Source organism: Mobula hypostoma, chromosome 8 (genome assembly GCF_963921235.1).
Source record: "Mobula hypostoma chromosome 8, sMobHyp1.1, whole genome shotgun sequence".
NCBI classification, from domain to species: Eukaryota; Metazoa; Chordata; class Chondrichthyes; order Myliobatiformes; family Myliobatidae; genus Mobula; species Mobula hypostoma.
In genome coordinates, this window is record NC_086104.1 from 66936402 (window position 1) to 66957960 (window position 21559).

General features: G+C 41.7%; 1 protein-coding gene across 1 annotated transcript in view; it reads left to right on the plus strand.

Annotated features, from left to right (window-relative positions):
• The window catches only part of LOC134350594 (synaptojanin-2-like), a 118404-nt gene that overhangs the window by 56883 nt on the left and 39962 nt on the right, over positions 1-21559 (plus strand). Inside the window, exons 9-14 of the mRNA XM_063056022.1 lie at positions 1790-1871; positions 3524-3676; positions 12935-13091; positions 13221-13412; positions 18111-18195; positions 18915-19055. Of these exons, the coding sequence (XP_062912092.1) occupies positions 1790-1871; positions 3524-3676; positions 12935-13091; positions 13221-13412; positions 18111-18195; positions 18915-19055 (810 nt within the window). The remainder of the gene's footprint in view (positions 1-1789; positions 1872-3523; positions 3677-12934; positions 13092-13220; positions 13413-18110; positions 18196-18914; positions 19056-21559) is intronic.

Consider the following 21559-nt stretch of genomic DNA (forward strand, 5'->3'; position numbering starts at 1 on the left):
ACCTCGAAAAAGAGGGGAAAAAGATGAGCTTAAAGAGTTAGTACGGACTGAGGCCATAGGAGAATGATATAACAATTTGATCCAGGATATAAATTTCGGGCTGAAATTGAACATTTCAAGCACCTTAAATAAGTAAGGCCATTCGACTCTGTCGAAGGCTTTTTCGGCGTCTAAGGAAATGACGCACTCAGGATCATTTTGTGAGGGGGTATAAACAATGTTTAACAGTGTACGAATGTTATAAAAAGAGTAACGACCTTTAATAAAACCCGTTTGGTCTTCCGAAATAATATAAGGAAGTGCTTTTTCTAATCTGTTTGCTAATAATTTAGAAAAGATTTTAGAATCAACATTTAATAAGGATATTGGTTTATAAGATGCACATTGAGCAGGATCTTTATCCTTCTTTAATATTAAAGAGATCGATGCTCTATAGAAGGATTCAGGATGTTTACCAAGTTTTAATGAGGCCTCCAGAACCCTGAATAACCAAGGGATTAATGAAGATGCAAAACATTTATAAAATTCCACGGTAAACCCATCAGGACCAGGAGCTTTCCCTGGACTCAGAGAGAAAATAACATTCTTAATCTCATCAGTAGTAAAGGAAGTGTCAAGCATAGAAGATATATCATGTGAAATCTTAGGGAAATCTAGGTTATCTAAAAAATCATACATATATTTAGAGTCTCGTGGAAACTCTGATTGATATAAGGAGGAATAAAAATCCAAAAAAGATTGATTAATCTCAGCTTGATCAGATATCAGTTCATCATTTTGATTATAAATCTGATTAATTTGAAATTTGGAATAGTTAGTCTTCAACTGGTTAGCCAACAGTTTACCAACTTTATCACTATATATATATATATAGTGATACAAGAAATATACAAGAAATGAATTTTTTATATATATATATATATATAAAAAATTCATTTCTTGTTTTCATTAATTGATTTGCAATCAAGGACGAAAGTAATAAACTATGTTCCATTTGAAGTTCAGTTCTTTGTTTATACAACTTCTCAGAGGGAGCTGTAGTGTATATCTTATCGATTTCCTTAATCTATGTATCGCTGACACTAAGGGGAAGTTTGTTGTCATGACAGCATGCCACTGGGCTCTGATCTTGGCAGCTAAAGGCATGGCTCCAATAGTAGAGAAATTAAAATCAATAGTACTCAAAGAAGCTTTGAAGAGTATTGCAAGGTTGGAGAAGAAATGGAGGAATATAAAAACAATGGTGGGAATTTTAGTATTGTTACATTATAACTGGAAATGAGTATAGGTCAAGAGATACACCATTTGGTTAGCACGTGGGCAGCAGGGTCTTTGAAATCAGGTTTCTGAAGTGTAGAATAAGGGAGGCCAGGCCAGGCAGGATCCTACAGGTGTTACAGATAAGAATGAGGATTCCGCAATAGGTAAAATAAGGTAGAGTTGGATCGTGACATGATTGTGGTGATGGAAAACAGCTGAGTGATGGTACAGAAGTAGGTGGGAGTTCATTTTGGATTGGATATTGTGACATTATATTTTACCCACTGCTGCCCTGTCAGGGTGAGGATTGCAGTTGGGGCAAGGTCACAAGTGCATGTGCTGAGTACTAAAGACAGTGGCTCAGTCTTGCCAGTACAATACTTTTGTCTGCGGGTAATCCTGTACAACATACCGCTGATTCCTCCTGGTTTTAGTGGGTTATTGAAGTATGCAATCTGAAGACTGAACATTATCTTCTTTAGATTAGGGGAGGTAAAACCCTGAATTCTCATGTATGGTGTTTTTAAAGTTTTCAGACTGGAACATTCAGAACAAATTGTCTTAACTGCCTGGATCGAACCAACAGTGTCCAGTCCTTTGTGGCTTTGGAGGTAATTATTTTAGCTACTGAAAAATTTAGTTAAAGAGTGTTTTGTTTGAAGGAGATAAAAGACCATAAGGTCCAGGAGCAGAATTAGGCCAGTTAGTCTATCGAGTCTGCTTCGCTATTTCATCATGGTTGATCCATTTTTCCTCTAAGCTCCAATCTCCTCCCTGTATCCCTTCATACCCTAACCAATCATGAATTTATCAACCTCTGCCTTAAATATACATAATGACGGCTAACAAAGTTATCTGTGGTAGCAAATTCCACAGATTCATCACTCTCTGGCTAAAGAAATTCCTCCTCGTCTCTGTTCTAAAAGGACAGCCCTCTTTTCTGAGGCTGTGTCTTCTGGTCCTAGACTCTCCCACCATAGGAAACATCCTCTCCATATCACCCTCCATCAAGGCCTTTCAACGTTTGATAGGATTCAATTAGGTCACCCCTCATTCTTCTGAATTCAGGCCCAGAGCCATCAAATGCTCTTCATATGACAAGGTGTTCAATTCTGGAATCATTTTCGTGAACCTCCTTTGAACCTTCTCCAGTGCCAGTACATCCTTTCTAAGATAAGCGGCCCAAAACTGCTCCCAATACTCCAACTGAGGCTTCACCAGTGCTTTATAAATACACATGCTTGCTTTTATATTCTAGTTGTCTTGAAATAAATGCTAACATAGCATTTGCCTTTCTCACCATCAATTCAACCTGCAAATTAACCTCTGGGGAATCCTGCACAAGGATTTCCAAGTCCCTTTGCACCTCAGATTTCTGAGTTTTCTCTTCATTTAGAACATAGTTAACCCTTTCATTTCTTCTGTGAAAGTGCATGACCATTCACTTCCTGACACTGTATTCCATCTGCCACTTATTTGCCCATTCCCCTAATCTGTCTAAGTCCTTCTGTAGCCTCTCTACTTCCTCAAAACTATCTGCCCCTCCACTTATTTTCATACCATCCAACAACTTTGCAATGAAGCCATTAATTCCATCATCCCAAGTCATTAACATATAGTGGTCCCAACAGAGACCCTTGTGGAACACCACTACTCACTGGCAGCCAGCCAGAAAATACTCCCTTTATTCCCACTCTTTGCCTCCTGCCAATCAGCCACTGCGTTATCGATATATGATGGAATTGTAAGAAACCTTCTTCAGTAAAGAATGATAATTTTGATTAATAAATGATAGATGATATTTTTCATGGAGAGGATCTATGGAGATGTTTAGATCTCTTTCCTGGGGAGAAATGTCGAAAACTACAGGACATCACTTTAATTTTTACCATCTCACTTTAAAGGAGATGTGCATGGTAAATCTTTCACACAGCTGGTGGTGGAAACAGACGTGATAATTGCATTTTGAGAGGCATATCTACATTCAGAGAATGTTCCCTGCAAAATATTTGTTTTATTTGGCATTGTGGTTGTCACAGATGTTGTGAGCCAAAGAGCCTGTTCCTGTGCTGTTCATGTCCTACTGCGTGTAACTCTAAAGATATGATCGAAAGGTTGGCAGTGGCTGAGTTGTAAAATGGAGAAGAGTTTGTTATGGTATGATAAAATATCAATCAGTCATAAATAATAAAACATTTTCAGAATACGGAAGCAAAACTATCAAGGCAAATTATGACTGATTTATTTTCTTGTCAATTCATAGGTTTTGTACAATCAGTTGGAGAGCTTGGGAATGGCTAGCAAGAAGTCAGTAGTGGAACGCTTTGTGGAATTCTACAAAACAATGTGGTCAGTGAATGGACATAATTTAAGCAAGATTTTCATAGGAAATCGTGCACGAGAAGGAAAAACGAAGGTAATATATGAAGAGTGCATTTGAACACTTTCTAAGATGATATAGGAATATTTTACAGAGCATTAAAAATCATGTGCAATATTGATAATTCTGTGTTTGTATGAGAGTGACTTCATCTTAGAGGGCTGCTTTCCAATAGTAGAATGAAGCAAACTATACTCTCACTTTCCCAGTCCCACAAAAGTCAAAACATACAAATATGTTGCATTTTCTTAAAAGAACAAGGCAAAAAAATTAATATGCAAGCCATTATTGTGCCTCTCTAGTTGAGCACAAAAGCAGTTAAAACAGAAGACTGACTTGTAAGCTGGGAAATAGCTCGACTTTCAAAATAATAGGTCAGCCATAAATAGTACAAGTAATTTCGGCTCAGGTTTCTTAGATGCTGGAATTAAAACTGTCAAGGCTGTTCATTATATTTGGAGTTGGGTTCTTTCAGATTAATAATGATTGAGGTGTCAGCTAGAGACCCTGGGAATTGCCTTTGAGACAGTCCTTTATCATTTAGTTTCTTACCATTTAGGTAAATGATAGTCCTTTATCATTTAGCTGGATGACAATTTACAGAGCAAAACTCTCAGTAGGGCACCTGTTCTGTCCAGTTTGATCTTGGGGAAATTATTAATTTCTTTTTCTGGGTTGTAGCAAAAGGATCAGCCAGGTTCCTTGCTGAGCCCCATTATTCAGTGAGCCTACCTGGAAGATGAGCCTATGGGGTGGATAGGGGGAGAAACATGGTTTGTCTTTGTGTGGAATTTGTTCACTTATCTGAAAATTGTTGTATCCCAAGGGGTGCAGATGGCATTAAGTGATTTATACTTGACGGCATCCCTCTGAGAAATGAATGACAGTCATCTCATATTGCTGGAGATTAATCTATCGACAAAATATCGTTAAACTCTTGTAGGATGTGGTGATTCAGCATTTGATTCAAGATTGCTTAATGTCATTTCCAGTACACAAGTGTAAAGGAGAATGAAATAAATGCTACTCCAGCTCTGATGTAGCACAAAAAATGCAATAATAAAAAAACATAATAAATGTAAATACAATCGATGTATATAGCTATCTTCTGTATGTCCACAAGGTAACACCCAGCGCAGGAGCATCTGTATACCAGGTGACTCTGACAGGAAATGATAAAGTAGGGGTATGGTAGGGTTCAGAATTCTAAGTACTTACAGGTCACCATATACAACCCTCAGATTCATTTTCCTGCAGACATACCCAATAAATCCAATAACCATAATAGAAATGGGAAAACACACTACTAGGTGAGACAACAGGTGTGTAAAAGGCAAACTGTGCAGATACAAAAAGAAGGAAAAAAATATTAATAATAAATAAGCAATAAATATTGAGAACATGAAATGAAGAATCCTTGAAAGTGAGTCCATAGGTTGTGGGAACAGTTCAGTGATGGGGCAAATTAAGTTGAGTGAAGTTACCCCCTCTGGTTTAGTTCCCTGGTGGTTGAGGGGTAATAATTGTTCCCAAATCTAGTGTTGTGAGCCCTGTGGCTCCTGTACCACCTTTCTGATGGCAACGGTAGGAAGAGAGTGTGACTTGGGTGGTGGGGGTCCCTAATGATGGATGCTACTTTACTGCAACAACACTCCTTATAGATGTGCTTAATGGTGGGGAGGGCTTTACCCGTGATGGACTGGGCCATATCCAATACTTTTTATAGAATTTTCTGTTCAAGGGCATTGGTGTTTCTTTATGTACTCTCCACTACACATCTATAGAAGTTTGTCAAAGTTTTAGATGTCACCAAATCTTTGCAAACTCCTAAGGAAGTAGAGGCGCTGATGTGCTTTCTTTGTAATTGCACTTGCATGCTGGGCTCATGACAGGGCCTCTGAAACGATAACACCAAGGAATTTAAAGTTGCTGACCCTCTCCACATCTGATCCCCTGATGAGGATTGGCTGATGCACCTCTTGTTTTCTTCTCCTGAAGTCAATAATCAGCTCCTTGGTCTTGCTGACATTGAGTGAAAGGTTGTTGTTGTGGCACCACTCAGACAGAGTTTCAATCGCCCTCCCATATGCTGGTTCATCACCACCTTTGATTCAGCCTACAACAGTGGTGTCATCAGCAATCTTAAATATGGCATTGGAGCTGTGCTTAGCCATGCAGGCATAAGTGTAAAATGAGTAGAGCAGGGGACTAAGCACACAGCCTTGTGGTGCCCCTGTACTGATGGAGATTAGGGAGGAGATGTTGTTGCCAATCAGAACTCGCTGGGGTCTGCAAGTGATGTGGCTTAGTGGGTGGAGATGTGGATCAGTCTAATTACTTGGGGAAGGTAACTGTCTTTGAGTCTGGCGTGGATGCTATGTAACCTCCTCCCTACTGGAAGTGGGACTAACAGTCCATGAACTAGGTGGGTGGGATCCTTCATGATGCTGCCGGCTTTTTTCGATATATACGTCCTAGATGGAGGGTAGGCTGTTTCCCATGATGCATTGGGCCATTTTGCCCACCTGTTGCGGAGCCTTCCTGCCACTGCAGTGTACTTTTCGTACTATACAGTGATGCAGCATGTTAGGATGCTCTCTGCTGTGCATCTGTAGAAGGATGCGAGTATGGATGTGCATAGTCCAGCTCGCTGGACTCCAATCAGTAGAAAGCATTTCAAAAAGTATTTGGGTCTGCGGTTCAGAGATGTCCTAAACCAGCCTGGGAAAGAAAAGCTGAGAACCATCTCAGCAGGTTTTTAAGTCCAAACAGTAAATTCACGGTCATCATTGGCCATGCCAGTTTTTATTCTAGATTTTATTTATTAAGTCCCCAGCTGTCTTGGCAATTCAAAATTGTGTCTTCAGGTCAGTGCTGTGGTCTTCTGGCCATGAGCTTTAAGTTCACTCCCAAGATTGCCATGCCTCGTACCCCTGTAGCATGTTCTGATATAACTTAAGGGAATAGCAGCAACAATACTAGGTACCTCTGTACAGCATAGAGTCATAGAACAATACAGCACAGAAACAAGTCCTTTGGCCCATCTAGTCAGTGCTGAACTATGAATCTGCCCTGTCCCATTGACCTGCACCAGGACCATTGCCCTCCATGTCCCTCCCATCCACGTACCTATCTAAATATCTCAAGTGTTGAAGTTGAACCTGAGTCCACCACTTGCACCGACTCTGTCCATGTTCTCACCACTCTCCGAGTAAAGAAGTTCCCCCTCATATTCCCCTTAAACATTTCACCCTTCATTCTTAACCCATAGCCTCTAGTTTATTCTCACCCGACCTCAATGGAAAAAAACCTGTTTGCATTTATCCTACTTATACCCCTCATAATTTTGTATACCTCTGTCAAATCTCCCCTCATTCTCCAATGTTGTAGAGAATATAGTCCTCACCTATTCAACCTTTCCCTATAACTCAGGTCCTCAAGTCCTGGCAATGTCCGAGTAAATAGTCTCTGCACTCTTTCAATCTTTTTGATATTTTTTCTTTAGGTAGGTGACCAAAACTGCACATAACACTCCAAATTAGATTTCACCAGTGTTTTATGTAACCTCAACATAACATCCAATCTCCTGTACTCATTACTTTGATTTATGACTGCCAATGTGCCAGAAGCTCTCTTTACAACTCTCTCTACCTGTGATGCCACTTTCAAGGAATTATGGATCTGTATTCCAAGATCCCTCTGTTATACTGCACTCCTCAGTGCCCTACTGCTCACCATGCTAGTCCTATCCTGGTTTGTCCTCCCAAAGTGCCATACCTCACACTTGTCTGCATTAAATTCCATCTGCCATTTATCAGCTGGTCCAGATCCCAATGCAAGCTTTGATAGCCTTCCTCACTGTCCACTGTTCTCCTAATCATGGTGTCATTCGCAAATTTCCTGATCCATTTTACCATATTATCATGCAGGTCGTTGATACAGATGACAAACAACAACAGACCCAGCACCAGTCCCTGCGGCACACTACCAGTCACAGACGGCTTCTCTGACAAAGCCAATGTCTAATGCAATTTACTAACTCTTACTGAATGCCAAGCAACAGAACTTTCTTGACCAACCTCCCACGTGGGACCTTATCGAATGCTTCATTTAAAGCAAATGTAAACAACATCCACTGCCTTGTCTTCGCCAACATTCCTGGTAACTTCTTTAAAAAAACACTCTGTAAGATTCGTTAGACATACCCTACCACGCATAAAGCCAGGTTGACTAACCCTAATCAGTCCCTGCCAATCCAAATATCTATATATCCGCTCCTTTAGAATACCTTGCAATAACTTACCCACTTTCGATGTGCGGTTCTCTGGCCTATAATTACCCATCTTACTTTTAGAGCCTTTCTTAAACAGTGAAACAACACTAGCTACCCTCCAGTCCTCTGGCACTTCACCCATTGCTGTATTAAATGCCTCTGCTAGGGCCCCTACAATTTCTGCACTAGCTCCCACAGGGTCCGAGGGAAGATCTTGTCAGGCCCTGGGGATTTTTCCACCCTAATTTGCCTCACAACGGTAAGCACTTCCTCATCTGTAATCTGTATATGGTCCATGATCTCACTGCTGATTTGTTTCACTTGTGTAGGCTCTGTGTCTGTCTCCCAAGTAAGTACAGGTGCCATGGTAATAGAACAGTTAGTGCGATGCTATTACAGCTTGGGACATCAGACAACAGGAATTCTGCAGATGCTGGAAATTCAAGCAATACACATCAAAGTTGCTGGTGAACGCAGCAGGCCAAGCAGCATCTATAGGAAGAGGCGCAGTCGACGTTTCAGGCCGAGACCCTTCGTCAGGACTAACTGAAGGAAGAGTGAGTAAGGGATTTGAAAGCTGGAGGGGGAGGGGGAGATGCAAAATGATAGGAGAAGACAGGAGGGGGAGGGATAGAGCCGAGAGCTGGACAGGTGATAGGCAAAAGGGGATACGAGAGGATCATGGGACAGGAGGTCCGGGAAGAAAGACGGGGGGGGTGACCCAGAGGATGGGCAAGAGGTATATTCAGAGGGACAGAGGGAGAAAAAGGAGAGTGAGAGAAAGAATGTGTGCATAAAAATGAGTAACAGATGGGGTACGAGGGGGAGGTGGGGCCTAGCGGAAGTTAGAGAAGTCAATGTTCATGCCATCAGGTTGGAGGCTACCCAGACGGGATATAAGGTGTTGTTCCTCCAACCTGAGTGTGGCTTCATCTTTACAGTAGAGGAGGCCGTGGATAGACATGTCAGAATGGGAATGGGATGTGGAATTAAAATGTGTGGCCACTGGGAGATCCTGCTTTCTCTGGCGGACAGAGCGTAGGTGTTCAGGCATCACTTCACCTGTGAGTCGACTGGGGTGATATACTGCGTCCGGTGCTCCCGATGTGGCCTTTTATATATTGGTGAGACCCGACGCAGACTGGGAGACCGCTTTGCTGAACATCTACGCTCTGTCCGCCAGAGAAAGCAGGATCTCCCAGTGGCCACACATTTTAATTCCACATCCCATTCCCATTCTGACATGTCTATCCACGGCCTCCTCTACTGTGGAGATGAAGCCACACTCAGGTTGGAGGAACAACACCTTATATCCCGTCTGGGTAGCCTCCAACCTGATGGCATGAACATTGACTTCTCTAACTTCCGCTAGGCCCCACCTCCCCCCGTACCCCATCTGTTACTCATTTTTATGCACACATTCTTTCTCTCACTTTCCTTTTTCTTCCTCTGTCCCTCTGAATATACCTCTTGCCCATCCTCTGGGTCACCCCCGCCCCCCTGTCTTTCTTCCCGGACCTCCTGTCCCATGATCCTCTCGTATCCCCTTTTGCCTATCACCTGTCCAGCTCTCGGCTCTATCCCTCCCCCTCCTGTCTTCTCCTATCATTTTGCATCTCCCCCTCCCCCTCCAGCTTTCAAATCCCTTACTCACTCTTCCTTCAGTTAGTCCTGACGAAGGGTCTCGGCCTGAAACGTCGACTGCGCCTCTTCCTATAGATGCTGCTTGGCCTGCTGCGTTCACCAGCAACTTTGATGTGTGTTGTTGGGACATCAGAGTTCAGTTGTGGTGCCCTCTGTGTGAAAGTTTGTATGCTCTTCCCATGTGTTTCCTCTGGGTCGAAAGGTGTACCTGCTAGTAGGTTAATTAGCCATTGTAAATTGTCCTATGATTAGGCTAGGGTTAAGTAGAGTGGGTTGCTGGGTGGCGCTGTTTATTAGGCTGGAAGGGCCTTTTCTGCACTGTATCTCTAAATAAAAATAGGTAAATAAAATCCCCCATCTCTTTCAGCTCCATGCATAGATGACCACTCTGATCTTCAAAAAGCCCAATCTTGTCCCTTGCTATTCTTTTGCTCTTAACATAACTGTAAAAGCCCATGTGATTCTCCTTCATCATCTGCTGGAGCAAACTAGTGCCTCTTTAGCCTCCTGGTTTCCTCCTTAAGCGTTTTCTTCCACTTCTTGTACTCCTCAAGTACCTTGTTTGTTCCTTCCTGCCTGTACCTGCTGTTACGTACCCCGTAACTGGGTCGCCAAACCAGCAGAAATGGATCACTCAGTTGGAGTCTGGATTACTAGAACTAAGAAAGTTTTATTAAAGAAACAAGCAACACAGTAATCGAAAGGATAATAAATGCAACAGTTCAGCAATGATAACCACACATGTGCACAGAATTAAGATAACAGCATCAATCAAGCTCTATCGTTGTCTAGGGGTAAATGACCAAATTTAAAAGTGACTCAAAGTTCAGTCCAGTTTAGTAGTTCAGTTCGCAGTAGTCGTTGCCCTGGCGATGGACAACGTGGGGGGAAGAGAGAGATAGAACAGGAACAACTGATCATTCAGAACGGCTTCACTCACAGACCGGCGATATGGCTCACAAACAGCTTTTGGGCGGGTCCTTGGTGATGTCACCTGAGGTCACCGACTGTGACCCCTCCTCCAGATGCGGTCGATCCTCTGCAGTGAACCCGGCACCCAGGCAAGGGCGGACACACACCGGGTTCCCGCTGATCGTACCTTTCCACCCTGGTCGTTGTCTGGTACTTCTCACCCACTCGTGAGAGGCGCACCGCTTCCAGGGTCTCGTTACCTCGGGTGGCGTGTCAGTCTGCCTTAGCGAACCTGTCCCTTTTTATCCCCCTGCTGGGGTATCGCCCGTCCACCACTTCAAACAGTTCAAGGTTCAAAGAGGGGAGCCGCTCCAGACAGCTCTTCCTCCCACATCCCTTCATTACACATCTCCAGACGCTGCTCCATTGTTCCTTATCTCTCCCTCCCCTGAGGGTAGGTGGCAGACCACTTGCTGATGTCACTGATGCTAACCCAGGCCAGCAAACATCTTAATTTTATGTGTATTCTCGTCACACTGCTGTGTACCTTCTCCTCCTCCTTAACCAGGGCCTAAATATCTCTCAAAAGCTGAGGGTTCCCTGAATGTAAACCTGTTATCCTTGTCATTTATTCTATAAGGAACATACCAACTCCGTACTCTCAAAATTTCACTTTTGAAGACCTCCCACTTATCAAGCAAACTTTGCTTGAAAACAACCTGTCCCAATCCACACTTCCCTTTCTGATGCCATCAAAATTGGCTTTCCTCCAGTTTAAAATCTCAACCCAAGGACCAGATCTATTGTTCTCCACCATATCTTGAAACTAATGTCTTTATGATCACTGGAGCAAAGTGTTCCCTTCCACCACCTCTGTCTCATTCCCTAATGGAAGACTATTATTGTACTCTCTCTACTTGGGACCTCTTTGTATTGTTTAAAAAAAATTTCCTGAACACATTTGACAATCTATATCCTACACAACACTTTCTCAGTATAGGAATCTCAATCAATACATGGAAAATTAATATCATTTATTACCACAACCTTATGTTTCTTGTAACAGTCTGCAAACTCTCTACAAATTAGCTTCTATAATATTATCCCTTTAACTTGATCGTTCCTCAGTTCTACACATATAGCCTCGGTAGTAGATGAGCTCCCCAGTCTGTCCTGTCTGAGCACTGCCGTGATATTTTCCCTGATTAGTAATGCCATCCTTCCCCTTTGAGATCATTCAAAGTCAAAGTCTGTCCTGCTTATGGCAGTTGCTGTGGCATGAAGCGACTGAGAGTACGAGACTCCCTCCCGGATAGAACACCAGTCTATCGTGAGGTTAACCCCCAGCATTTGCCGGTACCCATTTTCAGCTGGGTGGACTGGAGCAGTGTGTGGTTAAGTGCCTTGCTCAAAGACACAACACACTGCCTTTCATTAAAGTAATCATTAAAGTAATGATCATTAAAGTAATACAATTCATGAAGCAAAATATCCAAGATACAGGAGCATTAGCAAGTAAAAAGATGATGCTGAACTATCCAAGCATGTGACTGAAAGGAATGGTTCTGTGATTAGGGCTGACTATGTGGTTACTTGAATAAATGTGGCAGAGTTTTCTCAGTTTGGGAAATTGAGGATTCTGCAGAACTCTCTGGACCATATATGCTTTTCCCATGCTTAAATCCTGTTCTTGAGTTGAATGGGTGATTTGCCTAGTTTTTTTTGTAGCAACTGACTTGGCAAATAGATTTCATCCCGTTGCCGTTTGTACAGAGTATTGGTGAGACCACAGTTTTAGTACTGTATGCAGTTCTAGGTGCTGCACTATAGGAAAGATTAAGCTACAGAGGGTGCAGAAAAGATTCAGAAGGATATTGTTTGAATTGGTGGAGTTGAATTATGAGGAGAGCTTACATAAACTGAGTCTGTCTTTCTTGGAGTGAAAGAGATTGTGAAGTGACATGATCGAGGTACAGTATAATAAATTATGGAAGGCACAGATAGGTTAGGTAGTCAGAGTTTGCAGGTATGGGTGTTTAAAACTCGAGGCAATAGGCTGAAGGTGAGAGGGAGGAGGCTGAAAGGAGAGGTAAAATGTTCACCGACTGGATGGTGTTTGGGATCAGCCTGAAATGAGGTGATGGGGGCTGGAACAATTAAAGGCACTTAAATGGGCAGGGAAGGCGATGGAATTAATACGGGAAAGTGGGATTACACATGATGGTTGGCAAAGATGGCATGTTTCTGTGACTCTCTGACCTGAAGGCAAATTGTGAACCAGATGGGTTCTTACAACAGTATGGCTTTCACACTCAGAAAAGCAATTTATGCAAGATTATTTAATTGACTGAAGTGAAAGAAACCAGCTGCAATGATGAGGAAAAAATACTTGTCTCCACATTAATACTTCGTGCTTATATCCCCCAGCTTTTGCCTCCATTAATAAACTATTTGTGTTTGTCAAGGTAAAGGATGGAGCACGTTCTGTGTCTAGAACGATCCAAGCTAATTTCTTTGATGGAGCTAAACAGGAAGCCATTGATTTGCTTCTTAGGGGGAACTTCTACAGTGAAGATTATGCAGAGAAGGCGAGGATTCTTATGGAAAGCAGTGCACTTGTCAGTAAGTAACCAGCTTCATGACAGATTCAGAGACTCAAAGTATTAATGTTTCAGTTTTCATCCATGATGTCTTGTGCTTTTTAAAGGAGTCAGTGATGTAAAATAATTTATTATTTTTACTGTCCAATAGCTCCGCCTGCAATTTTAAAAGCAATGTGTGAACGCCACATGGAATATACAAATTTCAACCGTGCTCGCATCAGCGTAGGCTCATGGAATATAAATGGTGGTAAGCAATTCAAAAGCAAGATGCTCAGTGTTGTGGATCTCACTAGCTGGTTACTTGATGGACTCCAACACTGTAAAGAAGCTAACTTCCGAGGTATGCCTCTAAATCTTGCTTTTCAAGCTTATTGTTAGATGAGTATGTTTAAATAATATAAGCATTTCACTCAGAGTTAAAATAGCTTTATTGGTTAAACCATTTTTGTGGGTGAAGCCATTAACGTTTTGAATTCTGTTCTCATTGCTGTATTTTCACTGGCCTCCAAGGAAATATGGATAATTGAAATGTGTTCTTTAATTAGTAGGCAACAACCTATCCTGTATTTTGCTGTGTTTTTTGTACTTCTGCTATGGTGTTGTACTCCTAGGAAACCTCACATAGTGGAAAATAGCATTATAAACAAAACTGTCAATAGGAAAAAGGGTTCTTCAGACTCCAAAGTTTCAGACTGGCAACTACAAAGTTATTTTACCTGCAGGATTTTCAAAAATAATGTTGTTATAACTTATTGGGCCCATGTAATATAAATAGTGTTCTCAAGTTCATCAATCACACTTTATCAAATTTGTGTGATGGAAACATCTTGGAGCAGAACTGTCTGTACTATCCAAATGTGTCACGGATGACAGTGTCTCTTTGTAAAAAGGATTGGCTTTATCTGTTACATGTACATCAAAGCATACAGTAAAATGTGTATTGTGTCTAAGACCTACACAGTCGGAAGACTGTGTGGGAGGCTGCCACAAGTGTCACCATGCTTCTGGTGCCAATGTAGCATGCCCACAACTTACTGACCCTAACCCGTGGGGAGAAACCAGAGCACCCAGAAGAAATGCACATGGTAACGGGAAGAGTGTACAGACTCGTTAGAAACAGAAGCAGGAATTGAACCCTGATCAGTGATCACTGACACTGTACAGAATTGCACGAACTGCTAGATTACTATACCACCCCAATATTTTGCATGTATTTGAAAACTTTAAAAAAAAGAACAAATGTGAGAAATGGTCATCAGGGAGTTTTGCGGAAAGGGAAGCAAAGTTAATGTTTCACTTTTTTACCTTTCATCAGAATTTAGTCATCAGAAACAGGAAAAAAAGCGAATGGAGAAAATAAAGAACAAAAATGTTAAAGGCAAGAATGACCTAATATTAAATAATGATAAAGGCAAAACAGAGTAAGCAGAGAAGCAATAGCAATAGGGAAATAAAAAGCTCGTGTACCAACTGTTGCCTCAACTTGGACCAGCAGGTATCCCCATCGAAAGTACTTGCTCACACCTGCTCTGTGCCTCTCACCCTCTGATTGGAACCTTGGAGGAAGGAGGCCATAGAAGAAGAGTTGGGATGAATATTGAGTATTGAAAATGAAGCTCACTATTGTTACTTGTAGACTAATATGAACGAAGGGTTCAGTTTTGTCCTTTAAAGATTTTGATACGCAATCTCCCTACCATTTTGACAAAGCCTTTTGACTTGTGGATCCTATTTCCTTCCCGTGGGGCATGTGAAAGGCAAGACATATAAGTCAGTCTTTGGTAATTGTTTAATGTTCACTTCAAAGGACACTGCCAGTGTCATAGCTAAATGATGGTACAAAGGAAATGCATTTAACAAATACAAGCAATTTTCAATGGATGAGACAAAAGAAAAATAATGCAGTTGGTTGAGTTGGTTGCAGGGGTGGGGGTGATGTTGGAAGCAGTTGTGGAATTTTCAGAGGCAAGGTACCATGGTCCAGTCCACTCAGAAAGGTGTGAGAGGACTTGCAGATGTTACTATGCAGTAAAAGAGAGGGTTGTGGAGAATGAAGTAGGTTGATGTTTTATGTTTGAGCTTCCAAATGATAATGGACACTGTTATTTTCTCACTAGACATGTCAGCAGAAATGAAGGCCTCTACATTAAAGACCAGTGGCTGAACAAGTCAGCCATTGGCTCAGGACCATTGAATGAAATTAAAACATTACAAATCTGAAAGGAAATTGAAAGTGATATAAAAACTTGGCAGGCTAGGCAGCATCTATGAACCAAGAAACAGGGTTAAACTTTCAATGAGATGACGTTTTGTTAAAACTCAGAAAAAGTAAAGGTGAGGTACATTTTAATTTGCACGTACGGAGAGAGAATGTGGTGATTAGTAGGTCTGTAATTGGATAGAAAGCAGGAAAGATAAAATAACTGAATTGATAATATGGCATTATAAATTAAATAACCAAGGTTACTTCATTGAATTGTGTAAAAACATGAATAAAGCCTAATATCAGAAAAGGGGACATTAAGGAAAACCTGTATGTTTTGAAAGATGATAGAAGACTGCTGATCTGATACAATTGAATTCTGTGCTGAATACAGAATCGTGAACTCTACTGCAGCATATTGAATTTCAAGAAGTTTGAGGGAATCATTGCTTTTCAGGAACAGTGTGGCTGGAATACATGACACAGAGATGTGAGAAGGTGGAATGGCAAGTGCTGCAGTTTCTGCAGAAGCAGGTGTAGCTGAAAATGGAGCCTCTACAGTAATAACTCTTCTTCAAACTGGAGGCAAGGTTCTGGATATCTTCCCAATATTTTTATGTGGGGCCACTATTTAATTAACAAAAGTGACCTGTGCTCATGAATAGTTAGAAAACTTTGCAAATGACTTAAAACTTTGAAATCCTGTAAAATCTCAACAGCAGGCTATTGGAGCAGAGAAATGGAGGCAGATGACAGGTGAAAGTTACCAAAAGCGTGTCAGATGAATAATTTTAAAGGGAAATTAACCAGTGTTAACATTTGGGAAGGTTTTGTCAGTCAATGTGATGTCATTGACAGGGCTGGTAATCATTGTCTGCCTGTAATTTTCTGTAATTACTCCGTGAACTAAGTTGTTTGTTAAGTCACATCAACCACAAAGGTGTGCCTGTTCTCACCTGGAGGCCAGACCAGATAACTGACAGATTTCCTTCCTCACATGGCATTGTGATCCAGATGAGCTTGGACAACAGTTTGCTAGTTTCACACTAATTAATAGGCTTTTTAATCATTATATTTTAAATTGTATATGTAAATATATTTGTCCTGGTACAATTTAAATGGTTTTCACTGTGCTGTAATGTGTTGTGATTACTTCTATATGTTACTGTGAAACAGTGCAGCTCAGAGAAGGCATTGCTGTTGGTTTACATGTACCAAGATGCAACGAAAGCCTAAACCTAGTCTTGCATAATGTTCATACAGATCAAATCATTACACAGTGCATTGAGCTAGAATAAAGTAAAACAAAATAAAGTTAAGTTTAAGGGGAACATGAGGGGAAACTTCTTCACTCAGAGGGTCGTGAGAGTGTGGAAAAAGCTGCCAGCACAAGTGGTGCATGTAAGTTTGGATAGGTACATTAATGCCTAGGGACATGGAGGGCTTGGTCCCGGTGCAGGTCATTGGGAGTAGGCAGTTTAAGTGGTCTGATGGACAGAATGGGAAGAAAGGCCTGTTTCTGTGCTGTACTTTGCTATGACTCTAATATGGCCAACGTACTGTGCAGGAATGCCTCCAGATGTTCAAAAGGTATGGGGGAAAGGTAAAAGTTGTTGGGCAGTAGTATTGCTATCAGTGAATAATTTCACAGTTACAGAAAGGGAGGATGTTGTGGAGGGATCATCGACTGAGTCAGTGTGGGTGCAAGTCAGAAACAGGAAGGGAGCAATCACTTTTGGGAGTATTCTACATACCCCACCAGTTGCAGGAGAGGTGTAGACGATAGGAGGCATAGATAGAGTGGATAACCACCCCTTTGTTCCAACAATAGAAATAGCTAATACAAAGGGGGCATAATTTTAAGGTGATTAGAGGAAAGTATAGGGAGAATGTTAGAGGTAGACATTTTACAGAGAGTGGTGGCTGCATGGAGCACACTGCCAGGGTAGTGATGGAGGCTATTAAGAATTTTTAAGTAACTGAAGGAGGAACATGGATGGAAAGGTTAGATTGATTTTGGATTAGTTAAAAGATGGGCACAACTTTGTGAGCTGAAGAACCTGTGTTGTGCTGTTCTGTGTTTTAATGTCAATGCAGAATATTGTCAATTCAACAGTAAATGGGATTTTGAGTGGTGCAGCTACTCAAACATAAGAAATAGAAGTAGAAATAGGATGTACCATCTTTCAACCCTCCGGTTTACTTTCCCACACAGTGCTCAAAGTCTTCTATTCTTTTGGTATCCAATAACTTATTGGTCATTGTTAGACTGATGAGATGCTTTTGGAAGATCATTGAACCAATTCAAGCACTGCATCCATGTGCCAGGAGTTTTGCCACTTTGTGAACGTTCTCCCCTGCATGAGCATCAGGTACCTGGTCTGTTTCCAACCAACTGTCCATCATTCCTGATCACCAAAAACACGAGGAGGAGAGTGGAAATTCCTTTATTCTGTGGCTCCTGAATCGATGGAGCACACCTGAGAACATCGGGAGATATTCCCTCTGGCTTTTAGCAATGAACCTCACTCTGTACTCCGCCGAAATCGCACTTTTTATTCCACGGGCAGTGCTGGAGTACTGGCGGCAACAACAGCGACAATATCTGTGCTTCAATGAATAATGGCTGTTTCATTACCCACCCAGATTTCTGAGGGTAGTAAGTTAAACTACTGTTGCTTCAAACAAGATCTGGATTTAAAATGACAAAAGATCTATTAAGCTTTAGACTGATCGAAAACAAAGGAAAACAAATCATTTTTGCTGCCAGGTGTCAGAATCATGATTACTATGATTCTTTAACTCTTTGTTTTGCCCTTTATGTTCTCCACATAGATAATGAGAACTGCCCACCAGATATTTTTGCAATTGGATTTCAGGAAATGGTGGAGCTCAATGCTGGAAACATTGTTAGTGCAAGGTGAGTAAATCTAATCTAATGCTTTCTCGTTGCAATAGCCAAGTCTTCAAAGTATTGTTTGATATTTTGTATTTTTATTTAGAGGTACAGCATGGTAACAAGCCCATGCAGCCCAATTACATCCATGTGACCAACTAACCTACTAACCCAAATGTTCAGTAATGTAGAAGGAAAGTAGAACACAGAGAGAAAACCCGCACGGTCACAGGGAGAAAGTTCAAACTCCTTATAGACAATGGCGGATCGGAACCTGGGATCACTGGCTCTGTAATAGCATTACACGAATTATTGTGTTGTTCCCCTTGGCAGATGGTTAATGGTTTCTTCTTTTGTTATTATGTTATTGCCATCATAATACTTCAAAATTGGGTCAAATTTACATATGGAAGTTCTTTATATTGGAGCCACTGCCAAGTGTAAGCTATTGATCAAGTGCTACTTTATTAATGTTTGCATCCTGTTTCTACGTCAAAAAAGAAAATTAATTTTCCATTCTAATTATAACAGTAATTTAATTCAATTTGCAATGTGAATTGAAAAATGTCAAGTGGGAAGTCTAATTTGAACTTAAAATAATTTTATTCAGATTAGATTTATTTAGACTATATATTATTTCCCATATACGTGAATGCCTTGGCCACTGATTGCAAAATTCCATGCTGTGCAAAATATTGAGAAGTATTGCGTTGTTTTCTTATGCTTTGCTTCTTTTGTTGCAGCACAACAAACAGGAAAATGTGGTCAGAACAACTTCAGAAGGCAATCTCCAGAACACACAAGTACATCATGCTGTCTTCAGGGCAACTTGTGGGTGTCTGTCTGTTTATTTTTGTACGACTCCACCATGTGCCCTATATTAGGTTAGCAGTTACTGTTTAACTTAAACTTAATTACATGAAATTGCATTAAGCTAAGCAGATTGTCTTTTTAACTCTCCTGAAGTGAGTTCAGTTTCTACTTCTACCCTTTTGCTCTACCCACTGAATTTAATATCTTGATCAATTCTACTTGAACTGCTAAACTTTTCTGTTTTTGTTTCACTCGAAGACCACACACTAACAAAGAATTTCGCAAAGCGAATGTCAGATTTTTAAAATTCCCTGTAATAACCTCTCCCCTTTACTCTACTTTTTCTTTCATATAGGCCCAACTGCTTTCATCTGTAATCAATAGCATTTACTTCATTATGGCTTTTCACCAGTGATTCTCGTTTCTGATTCACTTTTGTAGATCTGTAATGCATTTACCAAGTAATGATCATTGCCACAATTACCAGATATCTGACAAACAATATTTTAATGTGATATATTTATTCACTATTTAGCATGAACTCACACATACAAAGACTCCAAGAGTAGGTCAGAGACTGGGCACTTTGAAGCAAAGGGCCCACAAAGCTTTTGCAGTATTACAAGGTGAAAATTAGGTTTATGGTGGGATACTGCTCACTGTAGGAGCGATGGCCTTGAGGAAGCCTGACAACCATCAGCAGAAAGAAGTCAGCTTTATCAGTCCACAATCACCTGGGCACATTTGATCCGGATCTTGCAATTCCCTCCCAAATAACACTGGGGCCTCCCTACTACATTGAAAGAAATGAGGAAGAATTTCTTCTCTTACAAGCTCACAAATCGTCAAAATTATCTATTCCAGCTATAGAGACCAAACCGTGAGTAATGGAGGGAAGTTGAGGGCTTTAAACAGCGATCAACAAAAGTGGATCTGAGGACAAGGTCCGCGACAGAGCTCACTGAATGGCGAGATCTCACTGGAGGTTTGGAAGTTGACAAGATGGTGGCACACATGGTCACAGTGGTCACTTCAGCTCCAATCACTGATGACATTTCTTGTCCTGTTCACCTTTTCTATGATCGAAAAGCACTGCTGATCATAAAGAACATCAAAAGTCTGCCTCACTAGTGAGCGGGATAATGAATGCGCTCTGTAGTTATGTTCTAACGCGTGTAGCAGGCTCAGGCTCTATACAGCAGCCTACTGCAGTTACTCGGGAATGCGGCAGTCAGAAGTGGCGCTCGAGAACGCAGAAGTGTGGTAAATGTGCCGGTATATGAGCGAGATCCCTGCGGGCCCACACTCGCGCTCCAGGACCCCATCCGTCCAGAAGGCCAAGCCTCCTTTCGAGTGGACAGAAATGCTGCGATCTCTGCCAAGACCACCGAGGATGTCTGTGTTTCTATGCCAGTAAGAATTGGTGTGTGAACGCCTTGGTAGTAACAGCTCACTGCTCACCGCCATTAGAGTTTTAATGGTGAAGTACAGGCTCTTCTACTTACCGAGAGAGTTCACTGCCACTGGGATTATTGCTGCTGCGTCCCCCCCGCCCCCCCACCTCCGTGCTAGTGCTGGGAAGGGCTTCAGGAGCTCCACGGCACCGTCCACAACCTCAAGGCCACTCACCCCGATGGTGTCTTCATTGTTGCTGATGACTTCAATCATGCCAACTTAAAAACAGTCGTACCAGCATGTCAACTTCACAACCAGAGGAGAAAATGTATTAGACATGGTTTATACCAACGTTTGTGGATTCCACACAGCTGTCCCCTGGCCTCACCTTTGAAACTCAGAACGTATCTTGTTAATCCCAACATGAAGGCGACTGATTAAATGAGTCAAACCAGCTCACAGGGAGATCAGGACCTGGCCAGAAGGAGCCACCTCAGCGCTGAAGGACTGTTTTGAAAACACTGACTGGAGCATATTCATGGAGGCAGCTACCTACAGTCATCACATCATTGATGAATATGCAGGATCGGTGACTGGCTACATAGGGAAATGGAGTAAGGACCTTACCATGATTAAATACTACATTGCTAGGGCTGACTGCAGAGGTTTGTGTACTGCTTTCAGATCAGGGAATGGGACAACTCTAAAGTCAGCAAGAACCATGCTGTCCTGTGCAATTTGTAAGGCAAAGCTTGAGTACTCACAGAAAATTCCCGGGCACCCGTTGTGACAGCAGCACATGTAACAAGGTATGGAAACCATAACTGATAACAAGTCCAGTCTGAACATCAACGATAGAGATACCTCCCTTCCTGATGGGCTGAATGTCTTCTGTGCGTGATTTGACCATGTTGATATGACTTGGAGGAAAGCCCCTCTCTTCTTGAGGAACAGGCACTCTGACTGTCCGCAGCTGAGCTGTGGGGGATCCTAGCCAGGGGAAACTTGCGCAAGATGTGAAACCAGGCAACATGCTGCTCAGATGCTGAGGGACTGTGTGGCCCAGCAAACAGAAGTCTGAACGAACATGTTTAATATCTCTTTGAAACAGTCCACAGTCCCTGTAGGCGTCAAGGCAATCACCATTATTCTGATGCATAAAAGAGCCATGGTAGCTGGC